The sequence below is a fragment of the Pygoscelis adeliae genome, unplaced genomic scaffold (genome assembly GCF_000699105.1).
Source record: "Pygoscelis adeliae isolate BGI_AS28 unplaced genomic scaffold, ASM69910v1 Scaffold157, whole genome shotgun sequence".
Taxonomy (NCBI): domain Eukaryota; kingdom Metazoa; phylum Chordata; class Aves; order Sphenisciformes; family Spheniscidae; genus Pygoscelis; species Pygoscelis adeliae.
The window spans coordinates 1435900-1456905 of NW_008825107.1; the positions used below are offsets into that span (position 1 = coordinate 1435900).

Consider the following 21006-nt stretch of genomic DNA (forward strand, 5'->3'; position numbering starts at 1 on the left):
ATATGAAAAATACCAGTAATGAAAACCAGATAGTCATCTTGAAAATAAAATGTATGAAAAACAAACATCATACTTGGCAAGGATGCTACAAAACATAATTCAATGATACTGACAATTGTATTCACAGGAATCCAAATACCTGGTTGGATGTGGGTGAGAAAACAGTATAAGAAATCCCAGGGAAAAGCATTTTTTCTTTTTTTCCCCATTTTTTCTTTTTCTCTTTTTTCTTTTTTTTTAAATTTTCTTTCTTTCCTTTTTTTCATTTTTTCATGGTGAAGAAGTTTTGAAATACAAATTTCAAAGAATAATATTCTCATTAATTTTTAAATCTTTCTGTTTGCACTGGTCAGCATGGACTTCATTTCAGGAACTGCCTACTTTTCAGAATTCATAGGCACTTGCACAGATCTCCTGATTTCCAGTAGTAATTGTTAAGATTGCCGTCTTCACCAAAAGTGGTAACAGTTAACAGTGAAGATGAAACTATGGTGTCTTGACTACTTACTGTTTGCAGTAATTAAATGCAATTTACTGCCATAGTACTCTAGTCTTTCATGGATTTTGAATATTAATGAGTTAAAAACTCTTCCGAGTATTACAATGGTTAGGAGACAGTAGAAGTGGCAATGTTTGTTTTAATAACAGAAGCCTGTGTAAAAGCCAATAACAAAAGGCAGCATGGGTAAGAACAGGGTATGTCTGTTTATTGGGAGTAACACTATTTAAAAAATGAAAACACATTAGACAGGAATAAAAAGCACCTCTTTTTCTTCTTAAATGTGTAACTATAAACAAACATATTGTAATTCTTTCTTTATAAGACTTCAGTCTGCTTATGTTAGGTCATTAGCAATTTTCCAAAATGTATGTATTCTTGAACATGAGCGACAGAATCCGGGAGAGAGTCTGCCGTATGTAGAGGAGCAGTGAGCATTCTGCTGTCTTCTGTTGGGTGCAACAGGGCCTCTTCTGAAAATGGAGGCAAGATGGGCCACTGTTCTAATGTCTGGCACAGAGTAAGATTAAGAACCAACAAATATAACTGTACACTATAGTGTCTGGACATATTTAACAGCAGTAGATGGTAAGAGTCAGTGTGTTTTCTCAGTTATTTTTCAACAAACCATTTTTCTTTGTTGTGTCTCAAAGCAAGCAAGCAAGCTTGGTCCAAAGACTGAGATTTACTATATTCAATATTTACTGTATTTACTATACGATGGTCAAAATGTGAGGTTTGTTTATTTTGAGGTATTCCTAGATTTGAGACCACTTGAAAAATTAATATCAAATGACTGTGGTTTTTTTTAAGACTAGCTTGTAACTTTCATATTTGTAGCTCATGTTGTTATGACAACCACTTCAGGTCAAAAATCAGGTGATCGTGCCTTTGGAAAAAAGAAAATGAAAACTTCCTTGCCCTCGTTCTTCCTCCAGTTTGGACCCTTTTTTGAATGAACTCTGACTTGAAAACCATATGCATTATTCATTTTTCAATACAGTTTGAAAACTTAGCAGCCATAAGCGATTTCTTTTTTTGTCTTGACTCCTGCAATCTCATCCATTGTTTTTCTTGTTGGAATTTTACTTTTCTTTTTTTCCCCGCCATCTAAGTAAGTATTTTTAATTGGTGAACAACTACCTAATTTTCCTCTCTGAAAAGAGGTACTGCAAAGAAAATATATTCTGGAATTTCTGGATATGAAAGCTTTTCAGCTTGTTCTTCCTTAGTGGTCTGTAGCCGTAGGGAAATCATATTGAGTAGTGTAAATTTGTGGTGTCTCAGCTGCATCTAGCATAGCTTAGTTTGGAGTTACTCTTTTTCCCTTGGCGTTTACACACAGGGGAGGGAATCCAGTGTGTAACCATGATTCCCTGTTAATTTTGAAATATTAAATAATTACAAAATTTCAATTAATTTGTTTACTAAATTAAATGTCAGAGGGTATTGGAATATACCTTGTATGTGCTTTATTCTGTAGCTCGGAATATACCTTGTAAGTGCTTTATTCTGTAGCTCAAGCTTAGTTAACTGTTCACAGTGCGGTGTAACACACTAGAATCACCTCATCCTAGAAGCAGTTGTCAGAAAAATATGGGCCTGCCTGGTAGAATGTATTAGCCCAATACATTGTCTCCATTTTATTATGAAGCTGCTGGGGAAGCTGTGATATACAGCACTGTCATTACAGATCTATTGTTAGAAGGGTTCTACAGTCTTCTGTGCGCTGCCATTAATTTATAGCAGTAAACAATATGTAGCCCTCCAACTGCAGCAAAGCAGAATCTTTTAATGAGGTGGATGTTATTACCACAATAAATCAGTGCATTCGTGTAATGTATAATTCAATGTGTGTATTCCCACTGTAACTTCTCTGAGTAAGCTGATAGTGTATCATTGTCAGTGCACAGCTCCATGGTTCTTTTTTTTCCCTAAGCTTTCTTTCATTTGGGGACTTTTTTTATTTGCTTGCAAATAAATGTGACATGTCTTGATAGTTGTCCTGTTGCAGGCTTCAGAAACCAACTGTAACAATAACAGCCAAAATCAATACTGTGGATTCTGGCTATATGGATCTCTGCATGATACAATTTTTTTTTTTTTTTTAGGAGAATGAAATCAATTCTAATTGGGTTTAGCTTTATATTCAAGGAATGTAATTCTATAACTATTGATTTGCGCTATACTCATTTGGAGAGTAATAAAAATAGGGCCAGATAAAGAGAATACATAAAGTGTTACAGAACCATACAGCACAACACTGTTTCTATTTTTAATTTATATAATTTGTCTACCAATGACCTTCTTCCTTCTTTTTTCCCTCAAGCATAGCTGAGTCTTTAGGGAAAATCAGTACAGATGGAGATTCCAAAATGGTTCTTGCAACAAAGAGACTTCTTGGAGTCAGTTTCATTCTTCCCTGGAATAAATTTGCTAAATCAGATAAAAATCCTTTTATACAGGAGCCACTTCTTTTAAAGGGTTATATTTCAAATTAGTGGACTGCAAAAATAGTAATTAACCTAAGATGTTTTCTTTATACTACTGCAATGTGAAAGCCGCTCTAAGTAAAAAATGTAAGATTAGATCTTAGGTCATTCATAGATCCAATCTATCCTAGAAGAGAAAATACTTTGAAGCTTGTATGCCAAATTTCACCTGAGCTGCAAAGAAGCAGTTATTTGAATATTAATAATCTGAATAGCAGACATAGTTTTTCACTTGAACTATGCTTGAATTAATGACTAGGTTACTGATACTTTTATTCAAGGACTTTTGTTTTAAAGTTTTTCCTTACCTTGTAGTGTATTCTTAAGTATATTTATTCTTGCAGAACAGAAAGAAGAAAATACTTTTGCGTGTTTATTCTTCAATTATACTTGAATGCATCCATTGTCTGTACAGATGGGCATCATTTACATTAATAACATACAGTGTGCTCAGTATGTATACAAAATTGTATTGCTTATATGTTTTGCATGTATATACAAAGATATTTTAGACTTCCTACAGCATTTTACATGTGGAATGGCTAAGTTCACTTTTGGGTTTCTCAGTGATTTATGTGACGTATACTCAGTTTTCCAAATCCTTATGTAAAAGTCTGCTGAAGAAATACACAGCTATAGAGAAAAAAATATTATATTTCTTACATTTAAACAAATCCCTGGGTGTTTATGTCCTAGGTAAGTGCTGAACAAAGAATAACAATGTTGGTGAAAGTGTGATAGATTTTTTTAGTCATACATACGTTATTTCTTTCTTTTATATCGATGTTTTTATATAGAAATTCTGCTATTTTATTTGTCTATTTCAAAGTTTCAAGTTTTATCCATTGAGTAAAACTTGTCTTGGGGTGGTAAATAGAAAGCATAGAAACAAGAATGGTAATATCAAAATTCTGAGTGCACTGTTAATATTCTTCTACCCTATCGGTCACTATTTTTTCCCCCCAAAAATATCCAAAGATGTTTCTCATTGTTGCTTACCATTTGCTTAATAGTCTACTCAACATGCACACATATCCACAGGCACACAAGTTAACAACCCTTTGTCCAAGACATTCCACTGTGAAGTGGTCTTTAGTCATTGACTTGAATCAGCAGTAAGTAGAAATGAAGGCTATATGAATGCAGAAGAGACTTTTTTCCAACCAGCCATGTGCATGTGCATGGAATCCCGGTTTGAAATACACGATCTGTTCAGGTGCTTACAGAATCCAACATCTGCTTTTGCGAAACACCAAACCCGGTCTTCTCTGTGCATGCCGATAATTCTGGTTACCAAAAAGAGCAAGGGGAGTATGATGTGATAATAGGTCGTGTTATCTTTATTTAATTAATGTATTTATTTTTACAAACCTTGTAGCCTATTGGAGCTTTGAACCCAAAGAGAGCAGCGTTCTTTGCCGAGAGATATGAATCATGGGAAGATGATCAGGTTCCAAAATTTCACTATGGCACACATTATTCAACTGCAAGTTTTGCACTCACGTGGTTATTAAGAATTGTAAGTATATCTTTTAAAAATGCTTTTCCTTTAAATGATAATGAAAACAACAAATAGCTAGGAATGAATAAACTAAAACTCAATGGCATAAGAGAGTACTGAAATTTTCTAGTAATTATAATCAGTAGTGTAGGTAAATGTATTCCAAAGTTTGAGCAGAAGGTTTTAATTTTTATAGTACAACCTTTTCAAAGTAAAGCCTTTTCTCCTTTAAAATTGCTTTTTAGTGTACATTCTTATACTACTTTAAACATGGTTAACTTTCCTTCCTTGCATATTTTCTGACTGGTCCATGTACTGTACTGTACTGATTGGACCAACCACTGAACATTTGTGATTCTTACTGAATGTATTTAATTTTCACCTCCTAATGAGTGTAAATGAGTTGGTTTTGTGATGATCATGAAAAGATGTAAATAATTAATTTTTTAAAATCTGCTGCAATTTATATGGAAGTAACTTTTGAGATGCTACATATTGATAATATATTGATTAAACAATGCATTTTTCTATAAAATTGAAAGGCGATTTATCTCCTAGAAAGTAATTTCTTTGGGAAAGCATTAGCAGCACATCATTAATTAAAGCTTGTTAGAATGTACAGGCATACATAAATCCTTGAAGTAATTTATAGTGCTTAGCTAATTTCAAGCAATTATCCACTAATATGTGCTTAAGTGTTCTTTAACTAAGAGGAGGCTTTTAAATCTTTCAAACATTTTTCTTTTCTAAATCATAAATTACATATTAAACAATAACAATCATAAAGCTATCGGTATTGAATGCTACCCTTTATATTAATAGATGACCTTGAACAAAATAAAATGTATGTGTTATTTTTGTTACATGCTAGTTTAAAAAATATATAAGGTAAAAATACTGAGCTTTTTCATGTTTTTGAGAGCAATTTGTGTCACAACTGACTGTAGCTTCTCCTCCAGCCTGTAAATATTTTCTTTTGGTTTTATTTGCTTTCCTTTATCTGAATACGTATGCATGGAGTAGGAATAAAAAGCATTTATTGAACAAATAAGCATCAGTTTGTACTTCTCATTCTTGGATAATAGAATTAACCCTTTGCAATTACTCATGTGTCTGCCAGAAGAATAGCATCATTAATAACCAAACCTCAAAAGAATAGTAAAACCCTTTTTTCCCCTGAAATTCCTAAAGAAATACATTGCTGGTTTTAATGAATCTTTTTATATATATTTAGGAACCCTTTACAACACTTTTCCTGAATCTACAAGGTGGGAAGTTTGATCATGCAGATAGAACTTTTTCTTCTATTTCAAGAGCGTGGCGCAATAGTCAGCGTGACACTTCTGATATCAAGGTAAAAACTTTCCTGAAAGGTGTTAACGTATTTTATACTGCATCTGCCTTTATTTGTAGCTATGATCATAGGACCACAGGTTATGAAAAAGGGAAGGAAGAAGATTGGGAGCTATCCTACCATTTGGGAAAAGATGCAAGGGAGATGACACATGGTTTTACTTCTGTTAGAATATTTTAGTGAGTTCTTTTGTAAAACTTTAGCAAACATTTTTAGCCCCGAGACTGAAATAAGGCAAAATTGGCCTTTGTGCTACAGATGTGTTTCACTGTCTTTTTGTTCCTCTGCACAGGTTTTAAGCCTTTGAAAAGCCGGTAGAAACTGGTATAGATTTTTAACCACTAAGTTTCATAAATACTCTGTTCATGCTTCTGCCCCGCTCAGATGAGAATGTTGCAGTTAATATTCATATTACTTTATGTAATTTTGGCTCTATTTTGGGGCAATTTCTGCAGTGGCCTATTTCCTTGTTTGACTATGGCAAACAGGAGGGGGAGGCTGTGCTAATATAGGTGCAGAATGGGCAAAAACTAGTCTTATGATGAGGATTAAGTAGATAGGAGATAAAGAGCTGAGAGGGAGATCTGGAAGCTGTCTCCAGAAAGACTGTACACTGGGTAGAGAAACAAAGGGCTACAGAAAGCCAGTGTCTGAGGATGCTAAGATGAAACATAGAATTTAGCATGATATTGAACTTATCCTAACAGGGGCACTGGGCCTGGGAACGGGTGAGTGAACAAGAAGTAGGTGGGAATAGAAGATAAATTAATCTGGTAATTAGTCACTGTATAGAAAGAGACCTAGAATTCAGTGGGTCAAGGAGCTAAGGCAGGAGCACAGAAATTCCAAGGGCAGAGGTTTAGGTAGGTAGCCACTGAAGGAAGGAATGAGGTAAACAAATAGAGTCTGGGATCTGAGGAATATTTTGAACTGGGGAGAAGAACAAAGGAGACAAGGATGCTGGCAATGGCGGGAAAGCTTTGTTGACCTCAAATCCAAGAAGAAGGAGTAATATCAGAATTGTTTTTTTAATGGAAGGAAGAATGGAAAAGTATAGTAAAGAAAATCAGAGGCTAACTCAAGAGTGTCATGCAACTAGCAAGAGACAGAAGTAACATGAAATCATTCTATAACTATATGCATAGTGCAGAGACAATTAAGGAAAGGGTTGATCTGCAGATTAACGGAATGAGAAAATTGCCAACTGATAGTGCTGAAAAAGTAATGTCTTTCTTGCATCTGTGAGTCCCCACCAAAAGAATCAATGGCAATCAGTGACTAGTGGAATTAATACCACTTATAAAAAGATAGAACGTCTATATCAAATTGGGAAAGAATAGTTTAGAAAATACAAACATGTTAGGTTTTTTCAAATTGACTGGTCATTATGAACTTCATTCTCTTGTACCTACAAGACTGACAGGCAAAATTTCAGAGTGAATGGTTTTTTTTGAGAAATGGAGGAGGAGAAAGGTAGCTGTGGTGGACAAATGAAGTATTTAGTTTTTAAAAAGGAAGAAAAAGAGAGCCAAGAAATTATGAGGTGAGTTTAACTACAATTCACAGAAAAATACTTATGCAAATAGTCAGACTATGTTTAAGTACCAGGAAGATAACAAGGAGACAAGCAAATGAAACACATATTTATCAAGAAGAGATTATGTCAAAGCAATCACAGTTTCTGATGAGAAAAGGTAACAGACCTTATAAACAGAGAAGAAGCAGATGATGATCTTAATTTTTGACATTGTCTTATGAGTGAGCTGGGAAAACTTGATCTAAAAGAATCTGCTGTATTTGGAGAATAGTTACCAGTGGTTGATTACTAAAATTGAAAGATGTGTTGAGTGGAATTCTTCTTGATAATAACAGGTTAGGCCTCAATTTCCATTGATATTGGATTGGAAGGTAGTGGAAGTGTAGTGGAATTGGAAGCACTTCTTGCAGAAGGGAAGAATGATTTGAGAAAAGCGTTAGATGAAGCTTATTAGGGAAAAGTGAGAAATTTAATTTTCATGCAGATTTTCATACGGTTAGCTACAAATATAACACAAGGAACAATCTGCTGTGCAAAAAAAAGATGTAGGATTGTAGTACATCACTAATGCATGTGAATTAGTAATATTGTGGTATAACAAAAGGTGAGTAACCTTCTGTGGATGCGTATTCTGACAAAAGTAATTGGCTAAGTTCAAGCTTCATTTGAAATATTAATCCTTTTTTTTTATTTCGACTTTTAATTTTTCTTGTGTATTTGTTCTGAAGCAGATGACTCCTTCAAAGATGAATGCAATTCTAGGTGTGATGGGGAGGCTGCCACTTACTTAAGTGCAAAAAACACTTGGCCGTTTTAAAGACAACGTAGAGCTTGTTTGTGTTCAACAGTAGATTCACTCTGGGAGTAGCCTTGTGAACAAGAAAATTATTTGAGCTATAAAAGATGTGTTTGTGAGATCTGGGGAACAAAAATGATTTCAGGGGAGTCACTAGTTAGTTAAGGACTTGAGATAGATTGAATGACTTGAGGGAGAAATCTTTTGAAAATGTAGGTATAGATGGACATGGAAATGACTTTGCTGTGGTATCTGACTGTCCATTCCATTCAATCCATGGCAAACACAGGGTAGAAAACATTTATTTCTCAACAAGTGAAGGGGTATTAAGCTTTATCTTGTGTTTCTGATGGGCTGAGGACATAAATGTAGTTGGCTATTGTGGCTGATTAAATAATATTAGGTTTTTTTGACCATAAGCTCTCTGGATTCCTGTTGATACTTCTACAACTGATGAAAACCTACCAGCTTAATGCATTGATTTATAGAAATGCAAAGGATTTGGGAAGCCGCTTTTAAGACCTTGAAAGTGGTAGGTCAAAGTGAATGGTATTATATCTTGATGCATGGGGAGTAGGGGGCACAAAGGAAAAAAGAAGGGTTTATTCCTATTCCAGCTGAAAAAATTATGAATTTTTAGAACCATTGAGCTGATTACAGGAAATGATTTCTCTTTGCTTCTCGTGTGAAGAGAATGAATGCAGTTATTGATGCTTGCTGTCCTAAGATTATTGTTAATCTTAGTTGGAGGCATCATATCTTACAAGGAGGACTAACATGAGCTAGCTTTGGAAGCAACTCTTGTTGGCTGGTATCACTTAAACAGAGAAAGCTAAAGCATATGTGTGGTCACAACCAATCTTTGTCAATATCCTGTGAAAGCCTTGGATCGATGATCAAAGCAGGAAACTAATGCTGCACTGTAGTATAACCTTTGGTTTAACTTTTCAAATTTTGATTTCAAGAGATGATATGTTGCATAAAATTTAATTTCCTAGTTCTCCCCTATCCATTTATTTAAGCAGTGCAAATTAAAAATCCTTTGGAAGTTTGCTAGTGTCTCGCTACCACTCTGGCATTGTTATTTACTAATTAGCTTAGCACTGTTGCCTTTAAATGATTAACCATGTGTTTTTAAGTTAAATCTTCTGCACTGAAGAACATTAAATGTATTTCAATTCTGTGAGAGTACCACTTAGCACCTTTAAAGTACTAGACAGGCGTGACCATTAACTCATTTAGTAACTTCTTAATTTACATTATTAGTGCAAACAATCCTGGTTACTTTTGTTAATACTGTATAAAAACCAAACATGGATAGCCTGGCGGTGTTTAACAGGAAAATAGTTTAGTTTGGGGCGTGGACTAAGTTCCGGAATACAGAAGTTGTCTGTCCTTTTGTGTTGCTGTTTTAATTTGATGAATGAGTAGATTTGCACATACTTGTTCAGAAGCAGTTGTTATTTCTGGTTTGGTAGCTAACCTGTTGCGGTAAATTTATTTATCATTATATTTACAACAGCATAATTGTTGCCCATGTTGCTCTTTGCATGTATTTTCTTTTTTCCAAGTGTAGTACTTTGCTGATTGTTTGGGTTTTTTTTAATACCATATATACAGTTTTTCAAGATTGTTTGAAATTCTCATGCTGTCCTCCAAACAGCTATGTTGCCTTCTTAGTGTCATCTGGAATTTTATTACTGCACCTTCTATGCCAGGTCATTAATGAGATTATTGACTGGTATTAGGAGCAGGGCAGACCCCATTACCATGTCCTCCCAGTTTGACAGTGAGCTATTGATAACTGCTCTTGGAATATGGATTTCCAGCCTGGGTACTCCCACATTATTGTAACCTAATGTCATCTCCATTTCTCTACTTTGCTTATAAGAATGTCATGGGAGACTGAGACAGTCTGAGAGGTCTTTCTCAAAAGTGAAGCAACATCTTACCTCTCACCATCCACTATTGCAGTTACCTTTTGAAAAAAAAAATTGGATTGGCTTAATGTGATTGATTTTTTTACCATTTTTAACAAAGTTACGGTCACTACTGTAGAGTTATGTAATGTTCTTCATGCCTTTCCCTCTACTGCTTTGTATGTGTTTCTTGTTCATGTGCTTATGGGTTAGGGGTTTTTGGATGCATTTGATTAATTTTGTTCAAAAGGAGATGCTAGGACACCATAAACTTACAGAAAACATTAGTAAGCTCCAATTACACTGTTCCAGATTGTTCCATCATAAAATGGGTACTAATTTATGAAAGTCAGTCTTGTGATATGACACACATCAGTGACAGCTATTATAAGGCTGATGTGATGGTACTGAATATCTGAATTCGTATCTCATACAGGTGTGTTTGGCAAGTTATGATCCTTTATCTTATCTTAAGGTTCTCATAGTATAGAACAGCTTAATTTTTAGGTACAGAAATGCTGTTTTGGCAAGTTAACTCTATTATAAAACTCATTAGCATCACATCATTTTGGACAATTTTTCTTTAAATCAAGCTTCGTGTTTAAAGCTTCTTTGAATTGTAACAGTATTAAACAATGTCTGCTATAAAGTATAGATTGTTTTGGGCTTCTAGGAGCGTACTAGTGTTATAAAGTGAGTATCTGGTGTATATAAACACTAGTGAGATTGGGGGAGAATGGGTTTGGCCAAGATTCTTCAGGAGCGTCCTTGGAGGGGACAGCCTGGGAAGCAGGAGAATGCTAAAAAGGCATCATGATTTCATTATGAATAGGATAACGAGATTAAGAACTAAATTACAACTTCAGTGATAATCATGGGTCTAAAATGTTGTCTCAAACCGTAGACTGTAATAAACAAAGAGCTCTGCCAGTAGCCCTCTGTCTTCTCAATTTTCATCCATTTTCTAATTCTTTGCCTCTGAGTCATCTTTATGCTAATGACTAAAGTTGATCCTGGACAAAAATGTTTTTGATACAGTCAGCCACAACATTGCGACAGTGCCAACTTTGAACCAGAGTTAGCCTGTGCTAAACCAAGGATTCTGCTGGCCTTAGGACATTCTCAAAATCTGTTTGAACCTATCATAGTGCTGTTACGTACTGTCCTTCAGGTTTTGTAAATTGTTCTTAAAAGGAATAAAGAAAACATTGGCTACAAGTATGCGATATTTAACAAGACTTGTTGAGTTTTGGTGCCATGACTTCTTAATTAGACAGTGGCATTAAAATATAGCTAATGAATCTGATTAACATTATTGAAATACTTAAAATTGAAGGAATAGTTGCAGTAAAGTAAAAGCAAAATTAAACAATTTAATACATTGCTCTCACTGGACAGATGCTCTGATAATTACATAATGTGCCCATGTACTTCAGTCCTTTACTATTTCTTAACTTTTCTTCCTTTCAAGTACATATTTTGAGTGAAATAACAACTTTCAAAGCTTACACAACTAAAAGCCTTCCAGGCTAAAGTTTTCAGCTGTGAGTTCTTAAAGGCCTATGCAAAACATTTATTAAAAAAAAAACAACATTGACTTCTGATAAAGAAATGATACAGAAATCCAGTCATAATATGTCCTGTAATCACGTATCTTTTTCACATAGTTTTACTGAAAGAAGCACATCCAGGGAAACTTTTGAGTATCCACAGGAATTACTGGGTCCTCTTTTTATTCGAGTCTTAAACCTGCTCCTGTCTGTGGGTCCTGATGTATTTTATCCAAACGAGAAACTCTGTGCAGAACATCTTTGTTATGGTAGACAAGTTAGATCTGTAACCAAATATAAATGGAATGTATTACACAATTAAAATACTGGTAGTGTTACCTGCGGTCATAGATATTGCTTAGTTTCTGTGACTGTTCTGTGGATTATTAGGTCATTATTGGGTCACGTGTATTCAATGTGGATTTTTGTATTCAGTGTGGATTTTTTCTTTCAAGCATGAGATTCTTCAAGTCTTCAAGAAGACTTGAGAATCTGGACTTCATCATTGAACTTTATGGGCAATAAACATTAAGGCGGGCATTGGGAAAATTCTGTTTACCTAATAATACATCAGGTTTTGTATGTTTGGAAAAGGTTTTTAATAGTTGTAACGTTCTATAAAGGAAAAAAAAAATCCTTCTCTGCAAGTATTAGAACAGATAAATGCTTTGTCTCCTATGGATTTGCTTCTTGCAATTGATTGACTCTTTTGTCAAAAAAGCTGTAAGCCTCAGATTAAGAATTTCTCAGTGATGGGACATTTGTTATGGTGCCCTCTCTGGGTAGCTGCTGTGGAGACTAATAAAATGTGAACTTACACTGCACTTACTGGGAGCCTCCAGACACACACATATAATGGCTCTACTCGCCTGCTTATTGTTTTTTAAACTTGTAGGAACTTAGTTATTTTTATAACCTGCTGTAAAATTTGGCTAAAATTGACCGAGAAACTTAAAATGTTTTTGGAGGAAATGGAGGTTGCTGTAGATGGGCCAATGAGCACACGCGAGCTGCAGGATTGAATATGACTGATTGAAAGGCATGTTAAGCAATATGTTTAAACCTTGGTACTAGAGGCAAGAAACTGTAGAGTTCCAAGCTGCTGGAACATTCAGAAACTGGAGGATGACAAATTTCATGACTTTCTTTAAAACATATATTAAAAAAAAAAGTTGAAGCTCTGCAAAATGGCAACTCATGCTTATTGAAACAGGCTGCCTAACATAAGCATGCCTAAGACACCCTGTAACCTGATAAGCTTTTCTACATATGCTTTGCATTGTTTTATACTTCTCCATCTAATAGATGGGAGTTTCAAAAGTTACAAGGAATAAAGTTGCTGCCAAACTGGCAACATTACCTTTGTATAGGAGAATTTTCATGTCATATTCGTAGCAAGGTCAAAGATGTCCAAGAGCAATGACTAGCAAAATTCAGAAGCGGGTACAGAGTAGTTCAGATTTTTAACCATAAACTGGTGTATGTCTGGTGTAGCAAAACTTTTAATATATTTAGGATGCAGATCTTTGGTTTTCATGAAAGATTTGTTTTTCTGTAAAATTGTGCCAAGATCCATAACAGGAAAATACTTCTCTGAGTAAAAAACTAATAATTCTAAATTCAGTCAGATCTGTGTGCGGTAATCTGTGGGAATTGCAGTAGTTAAAAATATAACCGTCTGGGTGTATGGATCAGAAAGTTCTATCTAATATCTGTGGTCTACTTCTTTTATACCCAGCCATAATTGTATTGAAAATGAAACAAATACTTTTAATATCTGCTCCAAACTTTTTGTGTAGCTGTTGAAATAATAAACTTCAAGTAAGTTATGGACAAATTTGCTAAAGTCCAAAGGAGAATGACCAGAGGTCTAGAAAATGAGGCCAGTGATATAAAGTTGAAGGGTTTAGGTTGTTTACTTTGGAGAAAAGAGTAGCAAGGACAGAAACGTAAAGTGCTTTGGCAGTGGCAGTTGTAATGCTGTTACCCTGCTGGGGCTTTTGGCTGGCAGGCACAGTGCGCTTCATTTCATGGAATCATAGAACAGCCCAGGCTGAAGGGACCTTGGAAGATCCTCTGGTCCAACTTTTCGTGGGAAAGGGAGCCTAGATGAGATTATCTAGCACTTTGTCCAATCCCATCTTGAAAACCTCCAGTGATGGGGACTCTACCACGTCCCTGGGGAGGTTGTTCAGTGAACAATAATTCTCACTGTAAAGAATTTCTTTCTTATATTGAGATGAATTCTGCTGCATACTTCCTGTTCCAGTGTGCCACTGTGCCAGCCTTGGTGCTGGTGCGCGTGCTGTCTGTCCTTAGTGCAGGAGGGGAATAGTGGTCAGAAAGTGCTGGTGGGAATGGATCTCCCTGTCCCTGAGGTAAAAGCTGCTCCTACACATTGATACGTGTAAAAAGGGGCAACTGCTGCTTGTATTCAGCCTGAATAGGACAAGAAATGGGCTCCAGCTGCAGCAAAAGCTGACTAGGTGTTAGGAAGACCTTCTAGCGGTGTGAACAGATGAACACTAGAAATTCATAGGATCCCCATCATAGAAAATTTTAAAAGAACCAGGCAGAGAAACATCTTTCTAGAATACCTGGTTATAATTGTCTGTGAATGGAAAGGTAGACAAGGTGACCTTTCAAGGTTTCATCTAGACCTTTTTATGATTCAATATAGTCCTTTTCACCCCCAGTTAATTTAAAAAAATGGAGGAATGTAGTTATATATACAACTTTTTTCCTCTTTCGCTGTCAAATTAACCTGAACTACATACTACATAGTGTATAATATGGTCAATAAATACCATTGCATACCTTTACATATATCCTCAGTAAAAAGTAAAATAATTTTGTGTATATATAATCCATGTATCGACTAACAGGATTTAAAGTGCCCTAAAGATGCATTTTTTAATGCAATAAAGTATTGACAATAAAATCTACTTATTGATCAATAATGAATCAGCTACTAGTTGTGATTATCATATATTTCATTAATCTACTAAATAAACATCTGATTTTCTATAATTTTCTTGGCTTAATTGTAGATTACTGAAGATTTTAATATTTTTCTTGAACGAGGAAATATTTGAAACATAATCTCTTAGAACTTTAACAGGATGATTAGACACTGACAAAATTAATTTCTTCATTAACTCAATTTAGAATTTTAATGGAAACCTGCTGAAGTATTTTTCTTACAAGTTGGGAGAATTTCAGGCAATGTCTTGAGGCAATTTCTTAGTTCTGCAAGAAACAACACACATACAGCAGATGGAGGGAAACTCATGGATACTTAGAAATTATATTTTCCCACAGTCATGAAAACTATTACATTGAAGTGTGATGAAAAAATGAAATTTGAATTACTTCAATATATTAGTATATATTTTCTGAATGCCATTTAAGTCCCCTAACAGAGGAAATAAAGTGTGGCAATATGAATAAAACCCTAGACTTCTAATATGCATTTTTATTATTTTGTTTGACAGGTTATATATAGGCTTAATATTGCTTAATGTGATTGTCAAATAATTTAGTTTGAAAATCTGGAATCTTATAAATGTTTTAATATGATTAGGGAATCTGTGTCACTGTTTCTAGACACCTTTGCAGATCATATAACTGTGCTTCAAAATACATCTGTCTATTATTTTCTAAACAAAAGAATAAAATAACATTTCATTACATTAAAGAAACAAAGTATCTTGTATAGATTTTTTTATGTGTGGTGGCAAACATGAAAATAAATTACTGACATTAAACTGACATTCTGCTGATATCACTTGTTTGTAAAAAAATCTTTTTAGTGAATTTTCCTTAGGAATAATTTTTTTGAATGTGGTAGAGGGCAATTTTTGTTAGAGAAAAATTGTATTTTAGTTATATGCAGAATTTTATAAACATTTTAATAAGAATCCTGATATGGCAAATTTTATCTTTATTAAAAAAAAAATATACCACTATAAATACTGTGTGTTAGATTCATGTTGATATTCACCGTGAGCTCCTTCATCAGTTGTAATGAAATCAAAAACATGGGAAAAGGAATAAAGTATTGTTTATCGTAAGGATGTCTGTCTCTACCCTATAGAACTGGTGAATTCCAACAGAGGAATTTCTGAAACTGATATTCAACACAATTGTGCTAAAGCAAGAGCTTCAACAAATCATACAGATGTTTTCATTTTTCCATGAAATCATATAAACAAAAGAAATGTGGGACAATTTTACTATTTCCGTACATGTGCTGAGTGCGCAAAATTTCAGAAGGGATTCAGTAGAATTAGAAAAAGTATGAAGGCAACCAAAATGGTTAGACAGAAGGGAAGACCTCCAGAGGGAACAATTCTAAATTGACTTGCAAAAAGAGACCACTGAGGAAGAATGCGAAGATATAGGTCTATAGTACCCAGAAGGGCATATAGAAGAGTGAATAAAGAATTAATATTTACTGTTTTTCACAATATGGGTACTAGAACCATCCACTGGAACTGTTAGGAAGCAGTTTTAGAATAGCCAAAGGAAAAACCTTTGTAGATGAAACTACAGTGTGGAACCCATGATTAATGATTTTAAAAATCAGAAGCACGGATTAGTTCAAAACCATTTAACTGTAAGAAGCTGACAGAATATCCGTGGAAAGACTGTATTTGCCCCGTGTTAGTCTTCCAGTCCTTGCCACTGTTCCAGGTGAGATACTAAATGGTCCTTCAGTCTAGCCCCTCGTGGCTGGTCCTGCATCTTTATGTGGGATTTGTGTGAAACCACAAGTAGTAACTCCTTCCTCCCTCCACCCAAAAAAACAAGCAAAGAGTGCATTAATTAATCTTTTTAACATTCTCAGGTGTCCAAAAAGTTCCATTATTAATGGAGTTACATGCATGAGTCAGCATCTGCTGACTTAGTGTCAATCTATGCATGTGATGTGAATATTTTAAGAAGATTTTTAAGAAAAAAGGAGAAGACCCCACAAATAGAGTTGAGAAGGACTGCTAAAGACTGCAGTTACCAAATACATGAAGAATATTCATAAACTTGATAAAAATTAAGTATTTCATTTTCACTGGTTTTAGGAAAAACTGTTGGCCATTAACTAACGTCATTTTCACCCGAATAAAGCCATTGAAAACTGGTGCTAAATGCTGCTCAATTAGAATGGCCCAATGTATCCGTTTGCACTCCCTTTTCCCATGTGTAAATGCTAGCACATGGTCAAGATAAGAAAATCAGATAATAAAGAAGCTTCTTTTGTAAAAATGTATCATTATGGTGACAGTGAAAAACTTTCTGAAAACTCATTTCTGGACTAATGAAATAACATTTTATGATAAGTTTCTAATAGTTAAACTTAACAGAAGTTACTGATAATTTTTAAGTTTCCAGGCAGCATATTGTTTCTGTGTAATCTAATGAAAACAATGTGTGTTCTAGAAAGCCAAATGTTTTCTGATCTTGAAAGAAACTAATGAATAGCTATACATATATATATATAAAAAAAAAATAAAAACATCAGTAACATATGTAATGAGCTTATGTTTTAAGTATTCAGAATCATGGTATGGTTTCATATTTGTGGTGCATGCTTCTATGGAATTAATAGTCCATTGTCTCTGCTTTTTCTTTGTTAGTTTCTGTCTGTGATGATAAAAACTACAGAAACTTCAGTGTTAGAGTACTTTCTTTTTACAAACGTTTATCCTTGCTACATTCTTGTTCTTTCACTTATCCAATTAAATAGTTTCAGATCTCTTTTTATCAAGTACTTGTCAAGCATTTGGTACAGAAGCATGTTTTTACCCTGCCTAGTTAATTAAGGTGACTGTAAACAAAAAGATGTACCATTCAAAGCCAAGCAGTGTTTCACACAAGGATGGAGGTGATAATAGCTTAATTCCTGCTTGATCTTTCCTGTCTTTGCCCTGGCTACTTCGGATTGACCTTGTCCGCAATCTGATGACCTCCCTATTGCACTCAGCCATTTGGAAAGCTGCTCATGCCATAGCTGGCCCTGAGGGGCTATCTGGGAGACCACTGATCCATTGACCCATGTCAAGACTGGGTTTCAGATCTGATCTACTGAGCTTCTGACGTAGCTACATACTACACCCACTGTAGACAAAGCCAGTGGGGCAGTCTGATTTTTTTTTTTTTTTTACTTCTTAAGTGGCATGCAGTTTGCACTTGCTGTACGGAAGACCAATTTTACACCAGTCATTTGCTATGAAATACACTTCCTGAAGCAATTACACGTATTGATCCTTTCTTTACAAAGGAAGTAAATTCTCTAATTTAGTGGCTCAATTTTTCTAAATCCATCAAATTGCCAGGTTTATTGGGTGTATTTAAGTCCCAACATCAAGTTCCAAAAAAAAAAACCAAACCACCTTTAAAATATATTAAGGGCAGAAATACATATGTTATGTCTTAATAGGCTTTTTCTATTAAGAGTTATGCCAGGACTTTGCAGACATTTATAAAAGTGTGTAAATAAGGTTCTAATCACATTAACTTAGATATGTTTATGTATATCCTAGTGCATATTTTACAAAATAAATGACAACTTACGAAGTTGCATGTCTGTTTGCAAAACAGGGAAACACTCCATTTATCCAGGAGAAAATCCGTATAATTTTGAGCCTAATTTTGCTTCCTAGCATGTTGTGTTCAATTCTGCACTAGAATGTACCATTTTCTGATTAAAAAACCTCTTTGTTTAGCCATTAGTATTACTTTGTTTTTCTCATAAGACTTGGAAATTACAATTCCTTTGCTGTATGTGCTTGCATTTTTTCCTCAACTGTGTTTAGCATAGCAGGCTCTGCCTGCAGAAGTGCCAGGGCAGGCCAGCCATGTTAAATGCCGCGTTCCAGTCCTGTTCAGCACAGGTCTATAGAGCACACTTATTTAAAGCGGTGATGATCCTGACAAGGAATTTAGCGCATACACAGACCTTGTAACCATGTGAATTTCCTTCCTTTTTTTCCCATGTGTGTGTGTGAGAAATTATGCATGATTCTTCCCTGTAATTATAGACTGGACACATAATTGAGTTAATGACCCTTCCATGAAAGAAAAATATTGACTTGATTCAGCTTTGACTGTGTGGGTTTTTTTCTGAACATATGGTAGAACTCCAGGTATTTTAGAATTTACAAAAAAAAAAAATTTCTGGGCATTGAATAATCTTAGATAATAGCCTAAACATTAAGTTCCTAGACCCTTTATGTTAGAGAGAATAAGAATATAACTGGGTTTTACACCTTTGTAATTAATATATATGGCGCTACTTTCACCCAAACTATAGACGGCCATTTGTGCATTAGCACTTTAAAATGTGGATTGTATTAAAATGTGAAAGAAGCAGTTTTCCCCAACTTCTTAACATCCTTGGTTGTCTCTTGCTTTCCGCTAAATATTATTTGTACCATGTGATGTTCATTACTTTAGTTTTATAAGTTTTTCTGCGCATAATGTGCAATCTTTATTGCAAACAAAACCAATGTGCTGACTTTTTTGTTTTATAGCCTGTTGTGTCTTAGTTCTTTGTCGTGTTAAAAACATGATAAGGATTTATCATATCTAAAGGTTTAAATTTTAGAAAGTATGAAAGAGGGGATTTCCCCCTTCTAGGGGGAGGGGAGATGTCTGTGGGAGGATTTTGTGTATTCTCTTTGCCTAATGTCATTCTAATAATTATTTTTTTAACATGAGAAAGTGCATCCTCTGACAGAATTTATAACATGGCATTGTTTTTCATTTATATACAGGAATTGATTCCTGAATTCTATTACCTCCCAGAGATATTTGTCAACAGCAATAATTACAATCTGGGAGTGATGGATGATGGAACAATTGTGTCTGATGTTGAACTTCCACCATGGGCCAAAACCCCAGAAGAATTTGTTCGCATAAACAGACTGGTAAGATGGCTATCTTCTATTGTCTGTCAAGTAACATTTGTCTTGCAAGATTCTTCTGAAATAGTTTGGATCTTTGCTTGCAATATATAGTTATTTATAATTTATGTAGGACTATGGCTGATATAATCTGAAGAAATGTTAGATTTACAAGTTTAGGAAGAAAAAGGCATATAGTATTGCTCATTCTTTAGAATTGCTCAAAAAAGTTTGAGTGTGGCCTAAATATGCAGGAGATCTTATCCCATTTGTATGTCAGCTCTTGTGGTTCTAAAGAGCTAATAAAATCATCACTTTACAAAAGACTTGAAAAACCTTGTTTAATCATAGAAAGATTTGTCACTCTGATTACTTAAATGTAATTTTAGGGGTTTTAATTTTAGTATCCATTTAACTCCAAATATCAATGAACGCCTCAGGAAAGAAGGTTGCATTTTAAATCTTCTGCCACCTCTACCATTTCTTCCATTAAATTGAGATTTTTCAGAGCTGTTTTTACAAGAAAATAGAACTGATTTCTCCTTTGCCTGCTTCATTCCACAAACCTGTATTAGTCTTCTCTTCCCTGTTTTGGAAAACCCTGTTGTTAGCACTGCCTGTCTTCACTGTGCCCTCTGGGCAGCGTAATGAATTACAGAATAGCTGTTACATTATCATTGTTGGTGTTTCAGCACATTCTCAAAGCTATTACATCAGGCTCTTCTCAAAATGAAAGGATTCTGCATCAGTGGCACTCTAAAATAAATAAATTAGAGAAGGTTTTTTTAATGAATCTTGAAAAATGAGGCTGCGGTTTTCATGTGGTAGTCAGTTAACTGGGAAATACTGAATTAAGGCATGGAAACTCTCAAAAACTTTTCAGATACCAGGCTTAGACTTGATAACATCCTGATATTCCTAAGTTAGAAAATGGGAATTTAAAAAGTTCTGTTGTTGGCAGAACATCAGGCCTCATATTCATAAAGTTGCAGAACAGTCACATCAGAAGAAATCTGCGAATTATAAGTTATCAGAATGCTTTACACTGCACTTTTGCTGGTGACATGATACCATGGCCTTCATAAACGTTATTTGGCCTAGATTTCTGCAGGCAGTTGTAGGGTGCACCATAATAATCACAAATTATGTTAGGTGAATTTAGTGTTTTGCTTCATATAGAAGTATGTGCAAATTTTATTTAAACGAGGTATGAAATACACTAACATTTAGCAGGACTACTTGGCAAGCCATGTTCAGACGCAACTTTTGATCTTACAGTTGTGCTGATAGGTAATAGGTTAGGGAGGTAGCCTGACACCTTTTTGAGCTTGGCGTGCATTGGTGATTCAGGATAACCTGAGAAATTAAAAGCTGTGTTCTTAAGCAGACTTGTCAAAGGCACCTTGTGGCCTTGATCTCTCACAAATGTGGTATTTTAGCTTTTGCATAAAATATAG

The 21006-nt window shown here is 34.8% G+C and overlaps 1 protein-coding gene across 1 annotated transcript in view; it reads left to right on the plus strand.

The window, feature by feature from the left end:
• LRBA (LPS-responsive vesicle trafficking, beach and anchor containing) overlaps nt 1–21006 on the plus strand; it is a 419049-nt gene that overhangs the window by 302694 nt on the left and 95349 nt on the right. The window contains 3 exon segments of the mRNA XM_009327509.1: nt 4370–4510; nt 5727–5846; nt 19421–19573. Of these exon segments, the coding sequence (XP_009325784.1) occupies nt 4370–4510; nt 5727–5846; nt 19421–19573 (414 nt within the window).